Below are 18,111 nucleotides of genomic sequence, written 5' to 3' on the forward strand. Positions count from 1 at the left end.
AGGCTAGCCTCACTGATTGTGCATCCTAAGTATATCCCCAGGCTAGCCTCACTGATTGTGCATCCTAAGTATATCCCCAGGCTAGCCTCACTGATGTTGAGGCACACAACTTCTTGTGGAGAAGGGCCAGCTTCTGCAAGCCTTTCTCAGAAGCATGGGCCACACACATCTCTGTTTGTGATATTTTCAGTTTCATTTTTACTTGGGGATTTCAGGGAAAAGGAGGGCTCCCCCTTTTTACATCCGTGGTTGGCCCTGCTTGGAGGTGATTGCTGTCTGGCTTTTCGGTTAGGAAGCAATGTCACCTTGGACAAGTCAGTCTCTTAGAACAGTTTCCTGCTGTCCACATGCAGGTGTTAGGCATGGATGTTAAACTCTCAACGGACTTTCTTGTTTAGAATTAACTATCCAGCATCGGTTCAAGGCCCCCAAATCTGTAATGCGCTCATGATCAGAGGACTGTGCCCCGAACTGATCAGTGGACTGTACCCAATACTGACGCTCTTTGCAGAGTCAACTTTCGGATATAGGAGCAACACAAGTCCCTTCTTGCACACTAAAGATCTCAGGACAGAGGGAAATAGGAACCACATGGGCTCTGAAGATGTTTGCTAGAGAGTTGCGACCATTTGTAGTCACATTCCGTGAGCCCAACACTGTTACCAGAAAATGAGGTCATCTAGTGTTGGGGGTGGGTCCTCCAAACAAGCATCTACATACAGTACCTTAACTGTGCTCCACTCCTCTGCCTCCATCCTGTGGGCATGCTGGTGTTCTTGCAAGGCAGTCAGGACAAATCCAGGTCTGAAAGCTTAGCCATCGTGATGGGCTCTTCCCAACTTGGGGATCCTCTGCTGCCCTAGACTTGGAATGAAGGATTCTGTTGGGGGAGGGGTGGGAAACATACTCTCAAAGCTACGTGTCCTCGGCCTTTGAGTTCCTGGCGCCTTTCTCGTGGTTCTGCGGTGAGGCAGGCCCTGCTTTGTAGGCTACCACAGGCGTTTCTCAACCAAAAGGAACAACCCTGCAAGTACAACACACAGACAGGATGTTCAGGTTCCTCACATGTGAATTAAAATGGAACTGAGGGGACCCAGCCAAACATTTTGAATGTAATGTTATGCTGTGTAGTTTCTTAGGGACTTCATACCTCTGTCAGAATACTGAGTGCTTCCTTGGCTTGGCCAAGTTTAGTGTTTAAAAATAAACACAAACTTCAGTTCAAAATCCTGGAGGAAGAAGGAAGTTGGAAAAGTTGTTCATGCCGTAGAGTATGGACATTCAGGATGGAGGACCTCCCCTCACCCCGTCCCTAGCTTACCTCAGAGCATCTGTCAGCTCCCAGTTACCATGTTTAGCCAAAGCAATTGTTGGGACCCTTGTCTGCATCACACAGGGAAACTACCATTTCCTCGATGAATGAGTTTTTGCTTTAGGTTAAAATCAAGATGAAAAATGAGATGAGAAAATCTACTTTGATTTAACGTATAGAATTATCACCCGATTCTTACAGGGAGAGCTGGCCTGTAACCTAAGACTAGCCCCTGGGTCTCCACAGCCAGATGGGATGCCTCGAGGACGTTTGAGTATGAAGAATGTTTTAGCATTTTCTGTGCAAGCTTAGATTCAAAGCGGACCTCTTTGGAAACTTGGCTGTGCTTTCATTTCCTGGCATGACGATTGGCTGGCTGGATTTTTCCTTTCCACCCACAGTGCTGACAGGGTGGAGTGTACTTCCATGAAATTGTATGTTTCTAAAATAGGACCCACAGTTTTACTTCACTGCAGTTAGGAGAGTTGTATCTCTAACCAAAACAGAGAGGAGCCCAACAATTCTAAAAACAGAACGCCAGCTCTGCTCTCAGATCCTGCAGGGCGCCATTTTTATATTTTACAAAGGGGCTTTCAGTGGGAAAGTAAAGCTAGCAGATAATTTCTAAAGTAGTTCAAATTTTGTTCTTTTTTTTTTTTCCCCTTCAGTCTTACTAGTAACCGTTACCAAAGTCTCGTGTGGTGACGGCACGTGTCAGTGCCCAGAGATCTTCGTGTTCTGGGTGGCTTCCAGGTAGAACATACTACATCCCCGACACTGTATCCAAGCACAGGCATCTGCCAGCCTACACACGCGTGAGGAGCATCCAGTGTTCCTCACTGTAGAGTTGGAGTCATTATTTCCTGTCACAGGATGGTCTGAATTGGAGCTGCCATGTATGTGGGCTGGGATGTCGCCCAGTAGGTAGAGAGCTTCCCTAACATGAAGCAGCCCTGGGATCGGTCCTCAGCAGTACGTATCAGGCACGGTGGCTCATGCCTCTAGAAGACAAAGACGGGACGAACAGGGCTTCAAGGTCATCCTTGCTCACATAGGGAGTTGGAGGCCAGCCTGGCATCCGTGAGACCCTGTCTGGAAAACGGCAGCAACAAAGAGCTGGATGTCGCTGAATGACAACAAGCCTTGGGCTCAAGAGAAATGGAGTTGCTGGTTAGCTGGATCTAGTGGATTTCTTGGTTACTGATCCGGTCCCCAAAAGAATCTACTGACAGCTTCTTGGCTGTTTCTTTTCACTTCCAGGGTGACATGGGAGACAATTTCCGTTCTGGGTCACAGGTGACAACACCTTTACAAACATCCCCTACCCCACCCCACCCCAGGTCCTGGAAGACTGTCCCATCAGACAGCACAGCAAAGAACTTTGATGGACTAACTGGGTCCCTGTGAGGCAGAGACTGCGGTCTGGTCCTTCCCAAGTTTTGCATTTATGTTTCCAGGAAGTGCTCCCAGGAAGTGCTTCCTAAGTTCATGCTGACACCTGCTTGCCCTTCTGGCTTGAAGGACTGAAAATAAGTGGAAGCAACCAATGGTAGAGAAGGGGTGTCCCGGGGATTCAGATATTGTGTGACTAGTAGGAGGAGGTGAGCTTTTGCCTCCTTTTCCAGCTGAGGTCCCCACCGCACCACCACTTTGGTCAGTTTTGAGAACCCTGCTGTAGCTTTCCTTAGTAAACCTGAAGGTGCTTTCTGCCTGAGAGCCTGCTCACAGGATCTTAAGGGGTTTTGTTTTTGGTTTTGATGCCCTGAAACATTACTGGAGAGAGACTGTGTGGCCCACGGGGTGAAGCTGACACCTTTTCCTTGATTCTCTTTCTGCTCTCATCCTCTCAGTTGTGAAAGTAGGACCCTCAGGCTCCAAGTGGCTCGTCTTCAAAGATGTGCCTGCGCGTCTGCTTTCACGGTGAACTCTTGGCACTTAAAAGGGGTTTTGATAACTTAAGGACCCTCTTACTGGCTCTGTTTCCTCCCTCTAAGAACTGCTGGGGTTGCGGAGATGAAAGCCTCCACAAAAGACTCCCAGGTACTTCCCAGGGTCTCTTGAAGAGAGGTTACCTGGAGGGAGTGAGTCACTGTTCCCTGGAGAACTGGCCCAGGGGCGCAGTGAGCAAGATGGCAGAGGGCACTGAGTGCAGAGTGCAGAGCCTTGAAGGGTGGCGGCCATACAGTGTGTCTGAGATGAGAAGCATCCTCCTGGAGACACAGCCCTCAGCCCCTCCTCAGACTCACGGAGCTGCGTCCTAGGAGGTGCACAGCAGTTAGCAGTGCTTTGTTCTGTTTTGATATAAGGTCTCACTCCAGGGTAGCCCAGAGTTCACTATATAGCCTGGGATGGCCTTGGATTTATGATCTTTTGCCTGAGCCCCTTGAGTGCTGGGATTCCAGATACACACTGTTAGGTTTTTTGTTTTGTTTGTTTTTTGTTTTTTGGTTTTTTTTTGGTTTTTTTTTTTTTTTGTTTGTTTTTTCAAGACGGGGTTTGTCTGTATAGCCCTGGCTGTCCTGGAACTCACTCTGTAGACCAGGGTGGCCTCGAACTCAGAAATCCACGCCCAGCCACACTGTTAGTTTTTAAACACCAGCATCTCATGGGTTTAAATAAGGTGATGCAAGCTCTGCCTGTCTTGAAGAGGGTTGTGCTCCTCCAAGCAAAGGGGATAATGTGAAGCCTTGGTGGGTTCCCGCAATAAAGAAGAACAGAGAAACTGGGGTTATGATTGTAGCCTGGCTCAGAGGAGAGACAGGCAAGCACAGCGGCTGTGGACCATACTGCCTGGGGCCAGCCTTTGATTCTCCTTGGGAGAGGCATGAAAACTGGGAATTAGGGACTTGGTGCTCTACACAGAGCAGAGCAGAATGCCAGAGGATGTGGCTGAAGCTTGCCTTTCTGTGGCCAACCCCAGGCTTCTTAGTGTTGGGTGTTTTGACTTAACTCTTGTCAAGATTCTAAGTTCAAAAGCTTGTGCTTCAGTGTTATTTGTTCAGATTATCAGGAATTAACAAGTTGTAGCTTCCTTTTCCCTCTGCCATGCAGATACTGTCATTAAACACCCTAAGAATCAGTCTGTCCCTCCCTCCGTTCTTCCTTTCCTCCCTTCCTCCCTTCTTCCCTTCCTCCCTTCCTCCATAGACAGGAGGAATCTGGGACCCTGTTGAACAGAACACTGAACACTTCAGATTCAGTGGGAGGCCCTGTCTCATAAGAAAAGGTCACAGAGGCAATTGAGAAAAACCAGATTGGCTTCTTGTCTTCATGTGCACACACATGGATGAATTTGCACCCACACATGCATACAGTGCCCTCTCTCTGTGTCTGTCTCTCTCTCTCTGTCTCTTTCTCCCTTCCTCCCTTCCTCTCCCCTCTCGTTCTCCTTCCCCTTTCTAGCTCTTTCCCACTTCTCTCCCTCTCATCTCCCTGCTCTCCGCAATGCCCTTGGTTTCACTGGATTTAGTATTGATCTTGGCATTTCCTCCCTTGATCTAAGCACTTACCAGAATTGGAGAAACTGGCTTTTGATAGCCAGCAAATGACTTTGGTGGTAAATTCTTGTGTCTAATTCCTTGCCCATGTGGTAGGACTTGAGGGTAAGAGGAATCTGAACTGTGATGACAGTTAAGGACTGAATAGTGTCCGCAGAGGGGTGGTGGCCTCTGATGGGCAAACAGACAAAGGTTTTCTGATGGACTGGCCTCTAAAGCTCAGTGAAGGTCATTCTTTGATACAGGTCATTTATTGATAGAGTCATTGATATGGGTCATTCATAGATAGGGGTCATTCATAGGTATGGGTCATTTATTGATACGGGTCATTCATTGATACAGGTTATTCATTGATACAGGTCATTTATTGATAGAGTTATTCATTGATACAGGTCATTCATTGGTACAGCCCAATGATAATGGTAGGTGGAAGATCCCTGATTGAATGGTGAAACCTGTAAAATGTTTATAAATTTATCAGATAAAAGATCAGGTGGGAGCAGGAAACAAAAGTTAGTTTTCTGTTGCATATTACATTTGATTTAAAATAATTAATTAGCTAACTCCCAGTGTTTGCCCTTCAGATCTGAGGCTAGAATTTTCCCACCAGAGACTAACCTGTTTTTTGTTTTGTTTTGTTTTGTTTCGTCTTGTCTTGTGTCTTTCCCTGCTTTATAGTCCCGGGTGGGATGGGCTGGTGTGGGCAGAGCGCCAGTGTTTTACCCTCCAGGAGCCTTTTTCAGAGTGTCACCGCACCTGTGGTAGTGCAGGCATACCCTGCCATAATCAGTCCTCCATGTCTAGGGAAACCAGGCTTGGGGTGACCTTTGGGTTCCCAGACAGAGCTGTCAAAGTTAAGCTGTAATACAGAGTGGTTCTTACCAGGAGCAAAATGGCTGCCAGTATTTCAGACAGCATAGCAGGGGCAGTCTGGTCAGAGAGGCAACTGTGGGGGCCCTCGAGACAAGCATCTGTGTGGAGGTTTTTCCCGTGGGCCATTCTGAAGCAGTAGTTCCGTCAGGGGCAGTGCGCACTGTTCGAGCTTCTGTTCTTAGGAGGCTGCACGGTCTGTTGTCTACAGTTTGCTTTTGGAAAAAAGTACTCCAGGTTGGAAAGTTAAAATCAGCGACGTTTTCATGGATCGCAACCATGTGAGGCTAAACCTCACTCTGGAAGAGCTTCAGCAGAATTTCACGTTAGTGGCCAATTAGTAGTCTGGCCGACCAGACTCTTACATTTATACGTTTTTATTTTTTTAAAGATTCATGCTTATTATTTTAAAATGTTATTTCTACCTCAATTAGGGCAATCAATATAATCTCCCCTCCCCCCCAACTGCCCCGACATACGCAGAGAGGCCCATCTGTCGGGTGATCCTAGATTTTTGTCAAATTGCTAATTAAGCCATCGAAAGAGGGCATTGTTGAGTGTTGCCGTGACCTCTCTGGTCACGGGTCACCCTGAGGCCCACAGCAGAGTGTCTGAAGAGTGTGTTCTCACGAACAGTGAACTGGCTTCCGCACCTGCTATGGAACAGAGGGACCCAGGGGCAGAGGCCACTGTCCGTCTTCTGTAGGTGACATCCCAGCGTCACCCGTACACCCTGCTGGGAACGGATCCCAGTGTCCCTGTTTACAGTTGGTCCTCTCTTCCTGTAACAGATATCAGTATTACCTGCAAGTCAAAAAAGATGTGCTTGAAGGACGGTTGCGGTGCTCCCTGGAACAAGTGATCCGGCTAGCTGGCTTAGCTGTGCAAGGTAAGGCCTCCTGTGGACTTCTGTGTCCTGCTTCAGTATGCTCACCCAGAACAAACAGTTAGATTTGGTTAAGCAACCCATGGCTGAGGCCTCCTGGCCACTTTGAGATGTTTTGCATTAATTTGAAAAATTAGTGATTTGGGGTGACAGGAGAAGATGTCTCGAAGCTGCTTTCGAATCAGTCAATGCTTGTTTGATTCTGGTTCTGGGTGAAGAATAATAGTTTTAAAATCCTACCTGTAATTGAAGCTGTCTTTCAGAGTGTGGAGGACATTTTCTCAGGATCATTTCTCTGTAAGGTATGATCATACCCTGATAGTATGAATAATTTGCTGTCACTACTTAAAGTACAGTAGCATTAACCGATGTTTCATACCTCCTGTAGTAGAGTTTACTAGAGAGCATTAAGTCAATGGCAGATGTATGATGAGGGACAGGAGTTGGGTGGACTTGTCTCTCAATCTTTACGACGTCGTGGAGAGTGTTATTATGTGTGCTTTCTGTTTACATTTTTATTTATGTGTACATGTGTGAGTGTGGTTTAGGTGTGTGTAGAGGCCAAGAGAGGGTGTCAGCCCCACTGGCGCTATAGTTGCAGGTGACCGTGAGTCACCACATGTGGAGAACCAAACTCAGGTCTCCTGGAAGAAGAGCATGCTCCAAGTCATTAACCATTCTCCAGATCTGTACCGTATCTGTCTGTCTGTCTGTCTGTCTGTCTCTCTCTCTCTCTCTCTCTCTCTGTGTGTGTGTGTGTGTGTATGTACCAATCATCTGTCTACCTATTTATCCATCTATCAATCTATCTACCAACCTACCTACCTACCTACCTATTTATTGAATAATGGTTTAAATGCATTTGCTCATATTGAAAATAGAGTGTGTGCCTATGTGTGTGTGTATCTATGTACTGTGTGTGCAATGCTTCAGGAGGCCAGAAGAGGGCACCAGATGCACTGCAACTGTGAGCCACCATGTGGGTGCTGGGAACTAACCCATGTCTTCTTCAAGAACAGCACATGTTCTTAACTGCTGAGTCATCATCTCTCCATCCTCAAATGGCAGAGGGTAGAGAACATGCAGTGTGCCCTTCACCTTCACACTGGGCCTTAGGTCTTTGAGAGGCTTTTCTTTCTGTTTTCCGTGTGTCCTCTCCTCACTGCTTGGGCATCCTGGGTATTGGTAGACCCTTGAGGAAGTTGGTGGAGTCAGCCTCGATTCCCTTTCTATTAGGGCCTTGAAGTGAGTTATTTTGTCTGTATGATAAGACTTCCTTTAAGTACATAATGTTAAAGCATGGTTCTCTTGGCCTGGAGAGATGGTTCACCGGTAAAGTGCTAGCTTGCAAGGGTGAGGGCCTGACTTGGTCCCCAAGAACCCACATAGACAGGAGGCTTCCGGGGGCTTGCTGGACAGAACACCGAATACTTCAGAGTCAGTGGGAGACCCTGTCTCATAAGATAAGGTCGCAGAAGCAATTGAGAAAGACCAGAGGTTGGCTTCTTGCCTCCATGTGCACACATGTGGATGAATTCGCACCCTCAGACAGCACCCCCCCCCCCATTTTTCTAACAGCCCCTGTTGGGCCATTAGAAAGACAGACCACGCCCACAGAGGGAAAGGAGCTGTACCAGGCGATTGAACTTGAGACGGGCTCGCGAATCCTCTGCCTGCCCTGAGCACCTCACCTGCTGCACTCTGTAGGGAGAGCTCCACCGTCTCTGCCCTGTTGTTCTTTCTGTGGAACACACAGCCTCTCTTCCTCTCACTTTGCTGCTAAGTGCTTTTCCATCGAGATCCAATCTGGGGTTGGCTTTTGTAGAAGCGAGGCAGTGAACGTCAAGGTATTTCTGCGGATTCTGTTTGCACGTGGGCCCCCCCCCCATGCCGCAGTGAGATGGCAACGGGAGAAACGTGGTTCCTGGCATCTTGGGACATGTAAATGTGTTCCGGAGGCGTGAAGATTTTTGAGGTTGCCTGCCAAGGGTGACTTACAGCGGGGCTTTCCAGCTGCAGGTACATCTCCAGCCACGTTTCTCCGTATTAACCTTGACTTAGAAGAAAGTCCCCTTGGCAGACAGGGGTAAGATACCAGCCTGGTACACAGTCAACAAACAAACACAGGTTTGTTTGAAAGTCTTTAAATAGCCATTAGGGCTTGCTTCCAAATTTCCTCACTCTTTCTAAAAATCACCTAGTGGAGTTCACCTGCCAGTACTACTGACAGTTGCTAGGTTAGAGTCGGGTCCACGTAAGATAGGCCTTGGCACTGATGTTGCTTAATGGGGCAGCAAAGAGAGTGCAGTCAGAGCGGGTGTGTGGGTAGTTTGCTGTGTTTTACTGTCTATGTCTTCATGTAACGGCTGCCCTTGTCTCCCTGACTCTCCTGCCCAGCTGACTTCGGAGACTATAACCAGTTTGATTCCCGAGAGTTCCTCCGAGAGTACGTGCTCTTCCCTATGGTGAGTTCATTGTGCTTCTCTTGGTATCTCTTTCCTCGGACATTTTGGTCTTTGTTTTGACATTCTCTGTGCTCCCTGGGAAGGAGGTCTGCACCCTTTAACAGAGGGACAAGTGTTCTGAAGTACCAGGAGTAGAAGGGTGCACCCTCCCACCTCAAAATACTTCCTCCCCCTCCCCCTCCCCCTCCCCAGAACCACCCCAGGCAGAATGTTGGTAGTGTGGAGAGGCAGCACCGAGTCTTCTGGGCTGATTTTAAATTTATCAGTCCCAATGGTGCTTTTCTTCTGTTGATGGAATCTGTAAGTTTTGTATGTATGCAGTCACATAATCAGCAAATGTAGACTATTATACCCCTTCCTGTCATCCCTATCTATCTATCTATCTATCATATTTATCATCTATCTATCTATCTATCTATCTATCTATCATATTTATCATCTCTCTCTGTCTGTCATCTATCTTTCATCTATCTATCTATCGTCTGTCATCTCCATCTAGCTATCTATCTACAATCTTGACTGTCATCTATCTGTCAACTCTTTGTCTATCTACCATCTGTCTCTATCTATCTACCCATCTTCCTTTCTATCATTTATTATTGCTCAAATTACTTTAGTTAAGCTGTTAGTACCATTTGAATGCAAGTGGTGAGAGTGGGCTGGCCCGCAGCTCAGATGTCGATTACTCTCCCAGCTTGTGTAGCCATGTATTCAGTCCCCAGAACCACAAGAGAGGACAAGAGGTAGGGGAAGTCGGGGAAATACACAGAAGTCAGTCTCGTTTGCAGGAGCACAAGAACATAGGAATGAGTTCACTCAAGAAGACGACATGACTCATTCACTGACAACCATAAAGCACTGAAGAGAGATAGATTATACAAACACATGCTCTAGGGCCGTGGCTTGGAAGAATCTGTGTTAAAATGTCCATGCAACCCAAGCAGTCTACAGACATAATGCAACCCCTGTCATGGTCAAATGCCATTGTTCACGGAAACAGGAAAGACAGACCCAAAATTCACTTAGAGCTGCTACAGAGGATCCCAAGGAGCCAAGGCAATCTTGAGTCAAAGGAAAAAAACCGAGCCGGGGACAATGTGCTTTCTGAACCTAAGATATGTAACCCGTGTGCTGGTAACCGCTTGATGTAGCCTGGAGTCATCGGAGAGGAGGGAACCCCAATTGAGAAAATGCCTTCATGAGACCGGGCTGTACACTACTCTGTAGAGCATTTTCTTAATTAGTGAGTGATGGGGGAGGCCCATCCTATTGTGGGCGGTGTTGTCTCTGGGCTGGTGGTCCTGGGCTCTATAAGAAAGCAAGCTGAACAAGCCATAAAGAGTAAGCCAGTAAGCAGCACCCCTCCATGGCCTCTGCATCAGCTCCTGCCCCCAGGTCCCTGCCCTGCTTGAGTTCCTGTCCTGAGTTACTTCAGTGATGGACTGTGGATGCTGAAGCCAAGTAAAGACTTTTCTTTCCAACTTGCTTTTGGTCATAGTGTTTCATCATAGCAGTAGTAGCCCAAACTAAGACCTCATGTGACGATGGCTGACACAGTAGAGCACTGGCTTATAGGCAGACACGTTGACCACTGGAATGGAATGGAGCCCAGAAACAGATCCACACATGTATAACCAGTTGCCTTTTGACAAGGAGGCCAAGGACATGGCAAGGGGAATGGCCGCTTCTTCCATATGCTGTGTTGGGAGAGCTTGGTACCCACATGAAATGGGGGCCTTCCTTACCCTGTGTGTATGAGTGGACTAAGATGCAGGCATAAACCCTTTGACTTTAAAACTCTTGGGAAGGCAGAGGGGATGCCAGAAGACCTCCATCTTGCAATGGCTTCTGGCCATTGCATATGACCCGTCAAGTGCAAGTAACTAAAAAGCAGCAAGGTCACATCAAACGAAAGCAAAGGTCAAAGTTTATAGAGGAAAGGTATTTGCAAATCACGCTTTGCACCAGGGACTTGTAGCCGTGTCTGTGGGAGCTCAAGTGTGACTGTAAGAAAACACACAACCTTATAACAAAATGTGTCATGTTACCTGAAGAGACATTTCTCAAGAGAAGATAAAAATAAAAGCCAAGAGCCTTCTCACACAGCTGGATTTCTGGGGATACCAGGTCTTCAAGAAGGCGTCGCTCGTGCCATTGAAGGAGAAGAAGCTCATGGAAGATAAACTTGGAGAGCTGCCGAGCTGGATATCAATGCAGGATTTCGCCCCATGGCATTACAGGAGGGTTTTGGAGAGGGTATGACTGGTATTACAAGTACATCAACAGTCGGAAAGGCAGCAGCATGTGAGGGACTAACATGGTGCTGGCAGCCTACATGGTTTTCATCTACTGTGTTTTTTACAAGGAGCTCAAACAGGAGCAGCGACTCAAGTATCACTGAAGAGGGGTCACTATGGAGGGCAACTTCATGGCTGAGCATAACTGCCTGCCGCGCTCTGATCCAGGAAGAATTCAACGGGCTGAACCTTCATACCCTGACTGAGAACTAGTGTCCAATAAAAGGTGACTTAAACAAAAAAAAGCCAAGAGATATATTGAAGATGTCATGTAGTCTACAGTGGAATGCCTGCTTCCTTCTGGTGGGATGACTGCGGTCAAAGGACAGTCATCAGTGTACCCTTGTACACCTTGTTTGTTTGGTTTTTGTTTTGTTTTGTTCAATTGTTTTGTCTTAAATACTGACCTGGGTGATAGCTGGGAATGAAGTTGTACAAGAACTGGGATCGTCATGTTCCCCGGGGTAAGATTTACCAAATCAGGTGCCATCCCATATACCTAGAAGTACAGTCAGGAGCTGACCTGGGGCGGGATCACGTGCACCTCAGGGGTTAGGAAAACCTTGGAGATGACTGGGGCAAATCAGGACAGTGAGGAGAGAACAGAATTTGGGAAAGAGTTGGCAGTTACTTTTGCTATTCCTTGTCTCTTGGGAGAGGAATTATGCGCCTGAGACCCATGGCCCCAGGGGAGTTAGAGTTCTTGGGTTGTGCATGGTTGGCACCTTCTGTGTCTAACAGAGATTGTCCCATGTGTGGATCTGAGTCTAAAGGCAGAGGGTGCAGCTCCCAGGTCCTTGTGCTGTACTGAGTTACAGGGATGGTTAGAGGAAAGGAGACCATTGATTAGGGAAAGACACAGAAGTGTGCTATATCCCAACAGTGGTCTGTCTCCCAGAGGGGCTCAGCAGGTCTGCAGTGATCCTCTGTTGTTACAAATATAATGTAATATAACATATAATTTGTATATTTTATATTACTCTGTTATATAATATATTTATTATATAATTACATATTATATGTAATAAGTATGATATAGTATAGTGCGAGTTTCCAAGGACTTACAGACACAGGTTTCTCAGAGCATGTGCCCTTAGCTGAGTGAAGCTCGGGTGGACGAAGGGTCACCAGTCTTTCTACAGTTGTGATAGTCTCTGGAACCTCCTCCTCCATCGTCGTCCATTCCCCTGCCTGAAGACCTTTTTGCGGGTGGGTGCATGCATGGAGTCTGCATAGGAGATACAATACAGTTTAGATACCAAGAGAGACATTAAAACACAAAAGCAGACTCCAAAAGTTGGTTGGAATAAATAAAACCCGCTTCCTCTGTCAGCATGAAGGCCTGACTTTGGTCTGTAAAACCCACAAAAAAGCTGGGTGCTATGGCATGTGCCTGTATCCCAGCAATGATGCACTGGGAAGCAGAGACAGGCAGGTCTCTGGAAGCTTGCTGGCCTGGTAGCCTAGCCGACTCAGCAAAGCTCCAGGGTAGGAAGAGATCATAAGGCAGGCAAAAGGTGGAAGGTACCTGACGACTCGCATGAGGTTGTCTTCTGACTTCCACACAACATGCACTCCCATGCATGTGGGTGCACACACACACACAAGCACACCCATGCATGCATGTATGCACTTGCATACACATGCAAGAAAAAAAGGCAAGAAGGCAAAGGGGGTAAGAGAGGGAAAGAGATCAGCTTTGGCGCTCGAGGGAGAAATTAAACATGAGGTGATGAGACCTGGAAGGTTTTATTCTTTCTGTTTTTGGAGATTGGGGCTTCTTATGTCCATGATGTCTTAGCTCAGGGATCACAGCAGACTCAGAGCACGCCTAGTGCTTACCGTTGATGGAGAACCTTCCAGAAGGTTTTCCTCTGGACCATGGCTCTATCAGTGCCTTTGCCTTTGCCCTGAACAAAATCCTTCTAAGGAATCAGCGTGCCAAGTAGTGCTAACTGCCCGCTCAGCCAGTAGGCCCTTCTTCACAGAGTCCTCGCTCCACAGTCCCTCGCTCCACACCTGCCGGCAGGAATAAGGGATTAATCTGGTTTAAGACATGCCAGACAGTACCCAGTGATGAAAATATTCCCCTGGCCTTTTTGATATTGTTTTATTTTGAGGCAAGGTCTCCCAAAATTTCCCAAGTTAACTTTGAACTTAATATGTAGCCTAAGTTGACCTTGAACATGAGATTGTCCTGCCTCAGCTATCCTGACTCCCAACTATCAAGATTATTATTCTTAGGTCTAAGCTTGCTCTCTACAGAAAGGTTTATCATCAGCTTCAGTGGATGTTTGTATTCAAATTTAAATTAAAGTTAAATGAAGTTAGAGGTTGAGTTTTCTGTCCACACTGGCTATCTCTTACTGTTCAGTAGCCCAGTGTGTGTCTAGGGGCTGCTGTGTAGGAAAGATCAGAAGTGTTTTTATCCTCCCCTACAGTCCTCTGGGAATGTTGAATAAGAAGTCGGTGGATTCCTGTGCGCATGAGTCTGGAATGGGCCTAGGCTTGGGCTCAGCCCTCATCTTTCTTCTCTGCGCACATATCCCCAGTCCATCCTGCCATGATCTGTCCCGGGTAGTCTGTGTTCTGAAACTTCACCACGTAGTTGCCGGGTGGTGCTGAGGCTGTATTGGGGTTAACGCCCCTAACTGGCCTTATAACCTTGAGCAAGTTAGCTGATGGCTTCATCTGAGATGAGAAGAAAGCCAGCACCGTTGTGAAGACCAGGGAAACTATCCATCTGAGCTTGGTCCAGGGCAAGTTCTCAGTGACCAGTCATTTGGATGTGTTACTATTAGAGTGACTCTATGATATGCAAATGAGTTGATCAGTGCCACTGTCTGCATTTTGTAATGCAAGCAGACAGGGTAAGCAGAGGGATGGACAAGCTACCGTTAACCAGTTTGACATAATCGAAACCTCTTGTCTTATAATACGAAAGTCACATGTCGTCCAACGAGTTTAGTTCCGTTGATATTTATTGACCGCTTAGTTTGTCTTATGAACTTGGAAGGGTCATTTTGGAAAAGCCCTGTGACTAACTTCCCACAGGATGGGAAGAATTGCTGCCCTTGAGGTGGTCATATTCTGTCAGGGGGATGGGGGCAAGGAAGGAGCTAGGGTGCTGTACAGATAACCACAGAGGAAACACTGTAGATAGAACATCCAGAAGAGGTGTGGCGGGTGCCCACAGCAGAGAGGGCATGTCCAGGTGAGGGAAGGGAGCGATAGTTGACACGGCCCCGGGGCATTTCCCATTGCATGATGTACTGTGTGGTTCTCCCCAGAAGGGTGGGCACCAGTGTAAATAAAACCAGTAATGGCTGTGTTAAGAACAGCAGCTTGCCCGAGGCTCTGAACTCTTCAGAGGAGGCGGTTTGGAAGGAACCACTGGGTCCCACTGAAGAAAGGTCCAGATGCCAGGCCCAGGTGTCTGATCTCATTTGTGCAAGCAGCGGGGAGCCATGGAAAGTTGTCAACCTTCAGCTAGGTTCTCCCAGAGCTTTCAAAGGGAAGCATGCATTCTTCAACTGGGGGAGGGATGAATGGCCCTGTTTGATCCTGCCTAGTCACTGACTTGGCAGATGGTATTTCTTCAGCAGAGAAGAGAACAAAGTACACAGACGGCCCACAGGTGTGTGGCTGTACCGCATTCCCTGCCATTTGTTATCCGGCACTGCCACACTCTTACACATCTCTGGGGTGTGCAAGCCTCACCTCGCCCCGCCCCTCCCCCCACATTTGCACAGCTGGAGACACGGAGCTGCAGATAGAAGCAGAAGGGTATTTTGGGGCCCTTTCAAAGTCGGAACTGGAGGTTTAGTGAAGCCCTTTGATCTTCAATTCATTCTCTTCCTTTGTGCCTCTTAGAATTAGCTAGCACCTGGTATGGCTGCTGCCTGAGAGGCATGGGAGCAGTTAGTGTCTCAAGCACTCAAGACCCCTCGAGTCTCACAACAGGAAGCCTGTTTATTTCCTTCCTGTCATCTCAGTGGCTGTCCAGAAGTCAATCAATACCAATGATAAGGAAGAGCCCTTTGGGGTTCATCTACTTCTCTGTTTCTCGGGAGCTTAGGACCTTCTAGAATCCGCAGAACAGAACTTCCAGACACAGTTATGGGCTCATTTCTTCAGCTTTCAACAACACCAGTTCCTCACATTGTTGTTTTGAGATAGAGTAGTTCTCAGCCATGTCTATTTTGGGTTTGGTGTAGGGGTTGCACCCATGTAGGCTTGTAACATTGGAAGTGAACTTCTATATAAATGCTATTTAAGATATTTGTGTGTGTGTGTGTGCGCGCGCGCGCACAAGTCAGCCCTGGCTATCATTTCTAGGGTGCTGGTCCACTTTGGGTTTTGAAGCTGGGCCTCTTGTTTGCCTGGAACTCACTCACTAGGCTGCATCTCCAGGGCAGCGAGTTCCAGGTTCCACCCTTGCAGAGACTGTCGGCCTCCCAAGCCATCTGTTTCAGTTGTTCCCAGCACCCACGTCAAACCCCGTAAGGCACCCAAGCCATATTTTCTTCTTGTGGATTCTAAGGCTAGACCTCAGGTGTTCATGCTCACACAACAAGCATTCCCTCACACTTTGTCTGAATCCGCCCACATTTCAGACCCCGCCCTGTACCCCCCAACAGCAGGAGCAGGGAGACTCCCTCAGCAGGACGTAGCTGGAAGATTCTTGCTGTTACCTATGCAGAAGCCAGAGATGTGCATGCTGTGCCCTCTTGGTGCCTGACAGCCACGTATGCCTTGGCTGAGGCACTAAGGGGGACCTGTACACATGAGATCCTGCAGACAGCCCTGTAGGTGTCCTGAGGTGTGTTCCAGCCCCTCCCATGCTGAGCAGCAAGTAACACCAGAAAGAGCCAGCTCTGCCACCACACAGTTTAAACTCATTGCCTGGAATTTTAGAGGCAGACAAAAGGTCCTGGCACAGCAGATTCCAATGTTCAACTCTTAAAAATGATAGCCTGGATGGATACTCATTGGCTTCTGCCCTAATCATTAAAAAACACATACCCGCAGGCTGTGGAGACAGCTGGACAGTAATGAGCTTGTAAGGACGTTAAGTTTGATTCCCAGAACCCACGTAAAAGAAAGCTGGCTGAGGAGGCAGAACCGGGTGAGGCCTGGAGCTTTCTGCCTAACGGGCAGAGCCTATCTATGCTGTCTGGGTCCCATTGGCTATGGAGAAGAAGTGTGTGCAACAGTAGGGACCATATACCTGAGCCCATTCTTCTGTGAGGGGGGGGGGGTGCGTCACTGGAGAGACCTGTCAAGAGAGCCACTTTCAGACACCACCCCTGATCTGTCACCCTGTTCTTCCAGGATTTGGCCATGGAGGAGGCGGCTCTGGAGGAGCTAACCCAAAAGGTGGCCCAGGAGCACAAAGCTCATAGGTAAGGCAGGCGGAGTCCGAGAGCCTGTCCGGCCAATACAGCACGCATTCTGTCTCCTCCCAACTCCTGGCTGTGCTTCCCTGCTTCCTCCCTCCCTCTTCCTGTCCTTATCTTTTCTTCCTTACTCTCTTCCTCTCCCTCCCTGCCCCTCCTCTCTCTTGAAAAATTTTCCTTTTTAAAATTATGGAAAATCTTCATAGTCCTGAGCAAACTAGTATCTTTTCAAAGTAGACAACACTGTCCACAGAGGTGTGTGGGACAGTGAGTGCTTTTAAGGCTAGGTGTCTTAATTGAGTAACTTGCCTTCTTTTCCTTATGTATCTATCTATCTATCTATCTATCTATCTATCTATCTATCGTCGAGTAAAAGGCAGCTGAATGTCAGTGCCACAGTTGATACGGTACCGTCCTCCCTGGTGGAAAGGTTTGCCATCCCCAGTGCCGCAGCTCTAAAGTTTGCCATTAGGATCCTGAGGGTTTCCAGTCATTTTTGTACTGCTAACCATTTCCTCCCGTGGCGCTGTTTGAATTGTAGCGGGATCCTGCCGGCTGAAGCTGAACTGATGTACATCAACGAAGTAGAGCGTTTGGATGGATTTGGACAGGAGATCTTCCCGGTGAAGGTAACAGGCTGTCCCTGCCCCTGCACACGTTCAGAGTTAATGCCATGGGCCAGAGTGGCTTCAGCTTCCCAGTGTCATGTGACATTAGTTGATGAATTAGTTTCTCTTTCTTCTCTGTGACTGGACAAGCGGCAACTTGAAGGAGGAAGGTCAATCTTAGCTCAGCCTTTGGTGCTGGAGAAGGCACTGGGACAGTGGGTCACATTGCATAAGCAACCAGCGTGCAGAATCAGCAGGGAGCAGACTGGGCTATGACGCCTCAGGACTGTCCCTGGTGACCTGTTTCCTCCAGCAAGGTTCTGCTACCTAGAAAGGTTCTATAGCTTTCCCAAACACTTCTCCCAGCTGGTGGTGACGTTTTCTAACATGTGAGCTTGTGGGGGGACATTTGTCATCCTAACCAGCACAGCGGTGTTAAGAACTCGCTTTAGATAAAGAGAACCCCTTCTTAGCTCAGAGACTTGGGGTTTGATCTTCAGCAGAATATCTGCAGTTCTAGGACATTCATCTGAGTCCATCCACCGGCACCGCTCATCTTAAAGTGTCAAGGCCAGACCTTGCCTTTCTTAAAGCAGGGCAAGCAGCAGGCGTCCTGGGGATGTGAACGGAGGCTAGCGAGGGGGGTTCTTGTGCTTTTCTCCGCTCTTCTTTGGATGTGGGGCGACTGCTGGCAACGCAGATAAAAGCGTCTCCACTATGCAACCATGTCTTCTTTCTCCAGCTCTGTGTGTGGTGGGTGTTTTCTGGAAACCATGC

General features: G+C 47.8%; 1 protein-coding gene and 1 pseudogene across 3 annotated transcripts in view; both read left to right on the top strand.

The window, feature by feature from the left end:
* The window catches only part of Ptpn14 (protein tyrosine phosphatase non-receptor type 14), a 149,223-nt gene that overhangs the window by 89,769 nt on the left and 41,343 nt on the right, over window positions 1–18,111 (top strand). For all 3 annotated transcript variants that reach the window (XM_029477885.1, XM_029477888.1, XM_029477889.1), the window contains exons 4-7: window positions 6,471–6,568; window positions 8,963–9,030; window positions 16,662–16,732; window positions 17,268–17,355. In XM_029477885.1, the coding sequence (XP_029333745.1) occupies window positions 6,471–6,568; window positions 8,963–9,030; window positions 16,662–16,732; window positions 17,268–17,355 (325 nt within the window). The remainder of the gene's footprint in view (window positions 1–6,470; window positions 6,569–8,962; window positions 9,031–16,661; window positions 16,733–17,267; window positions 17,356–18,111) is intronic.
* Window positions 11,083–11,504, top strand: LOC110310193 (annotated as a pseudogene).

Source organism: Mus caroli, chromosome 1 (genome assembly GCF_900094665.2).
Source record: "Mus caroli chromosome 1, CAROLI_EIJ_v1.1, whole genome shotgun sequence".
In the NCBI taxonomy this organism is placed as follows: domain Eukaryota; kingdom Metazoa; phylum Chordata; class Mammalia; order Rodentia; family Muridae; genus Mus; species Mus caroli.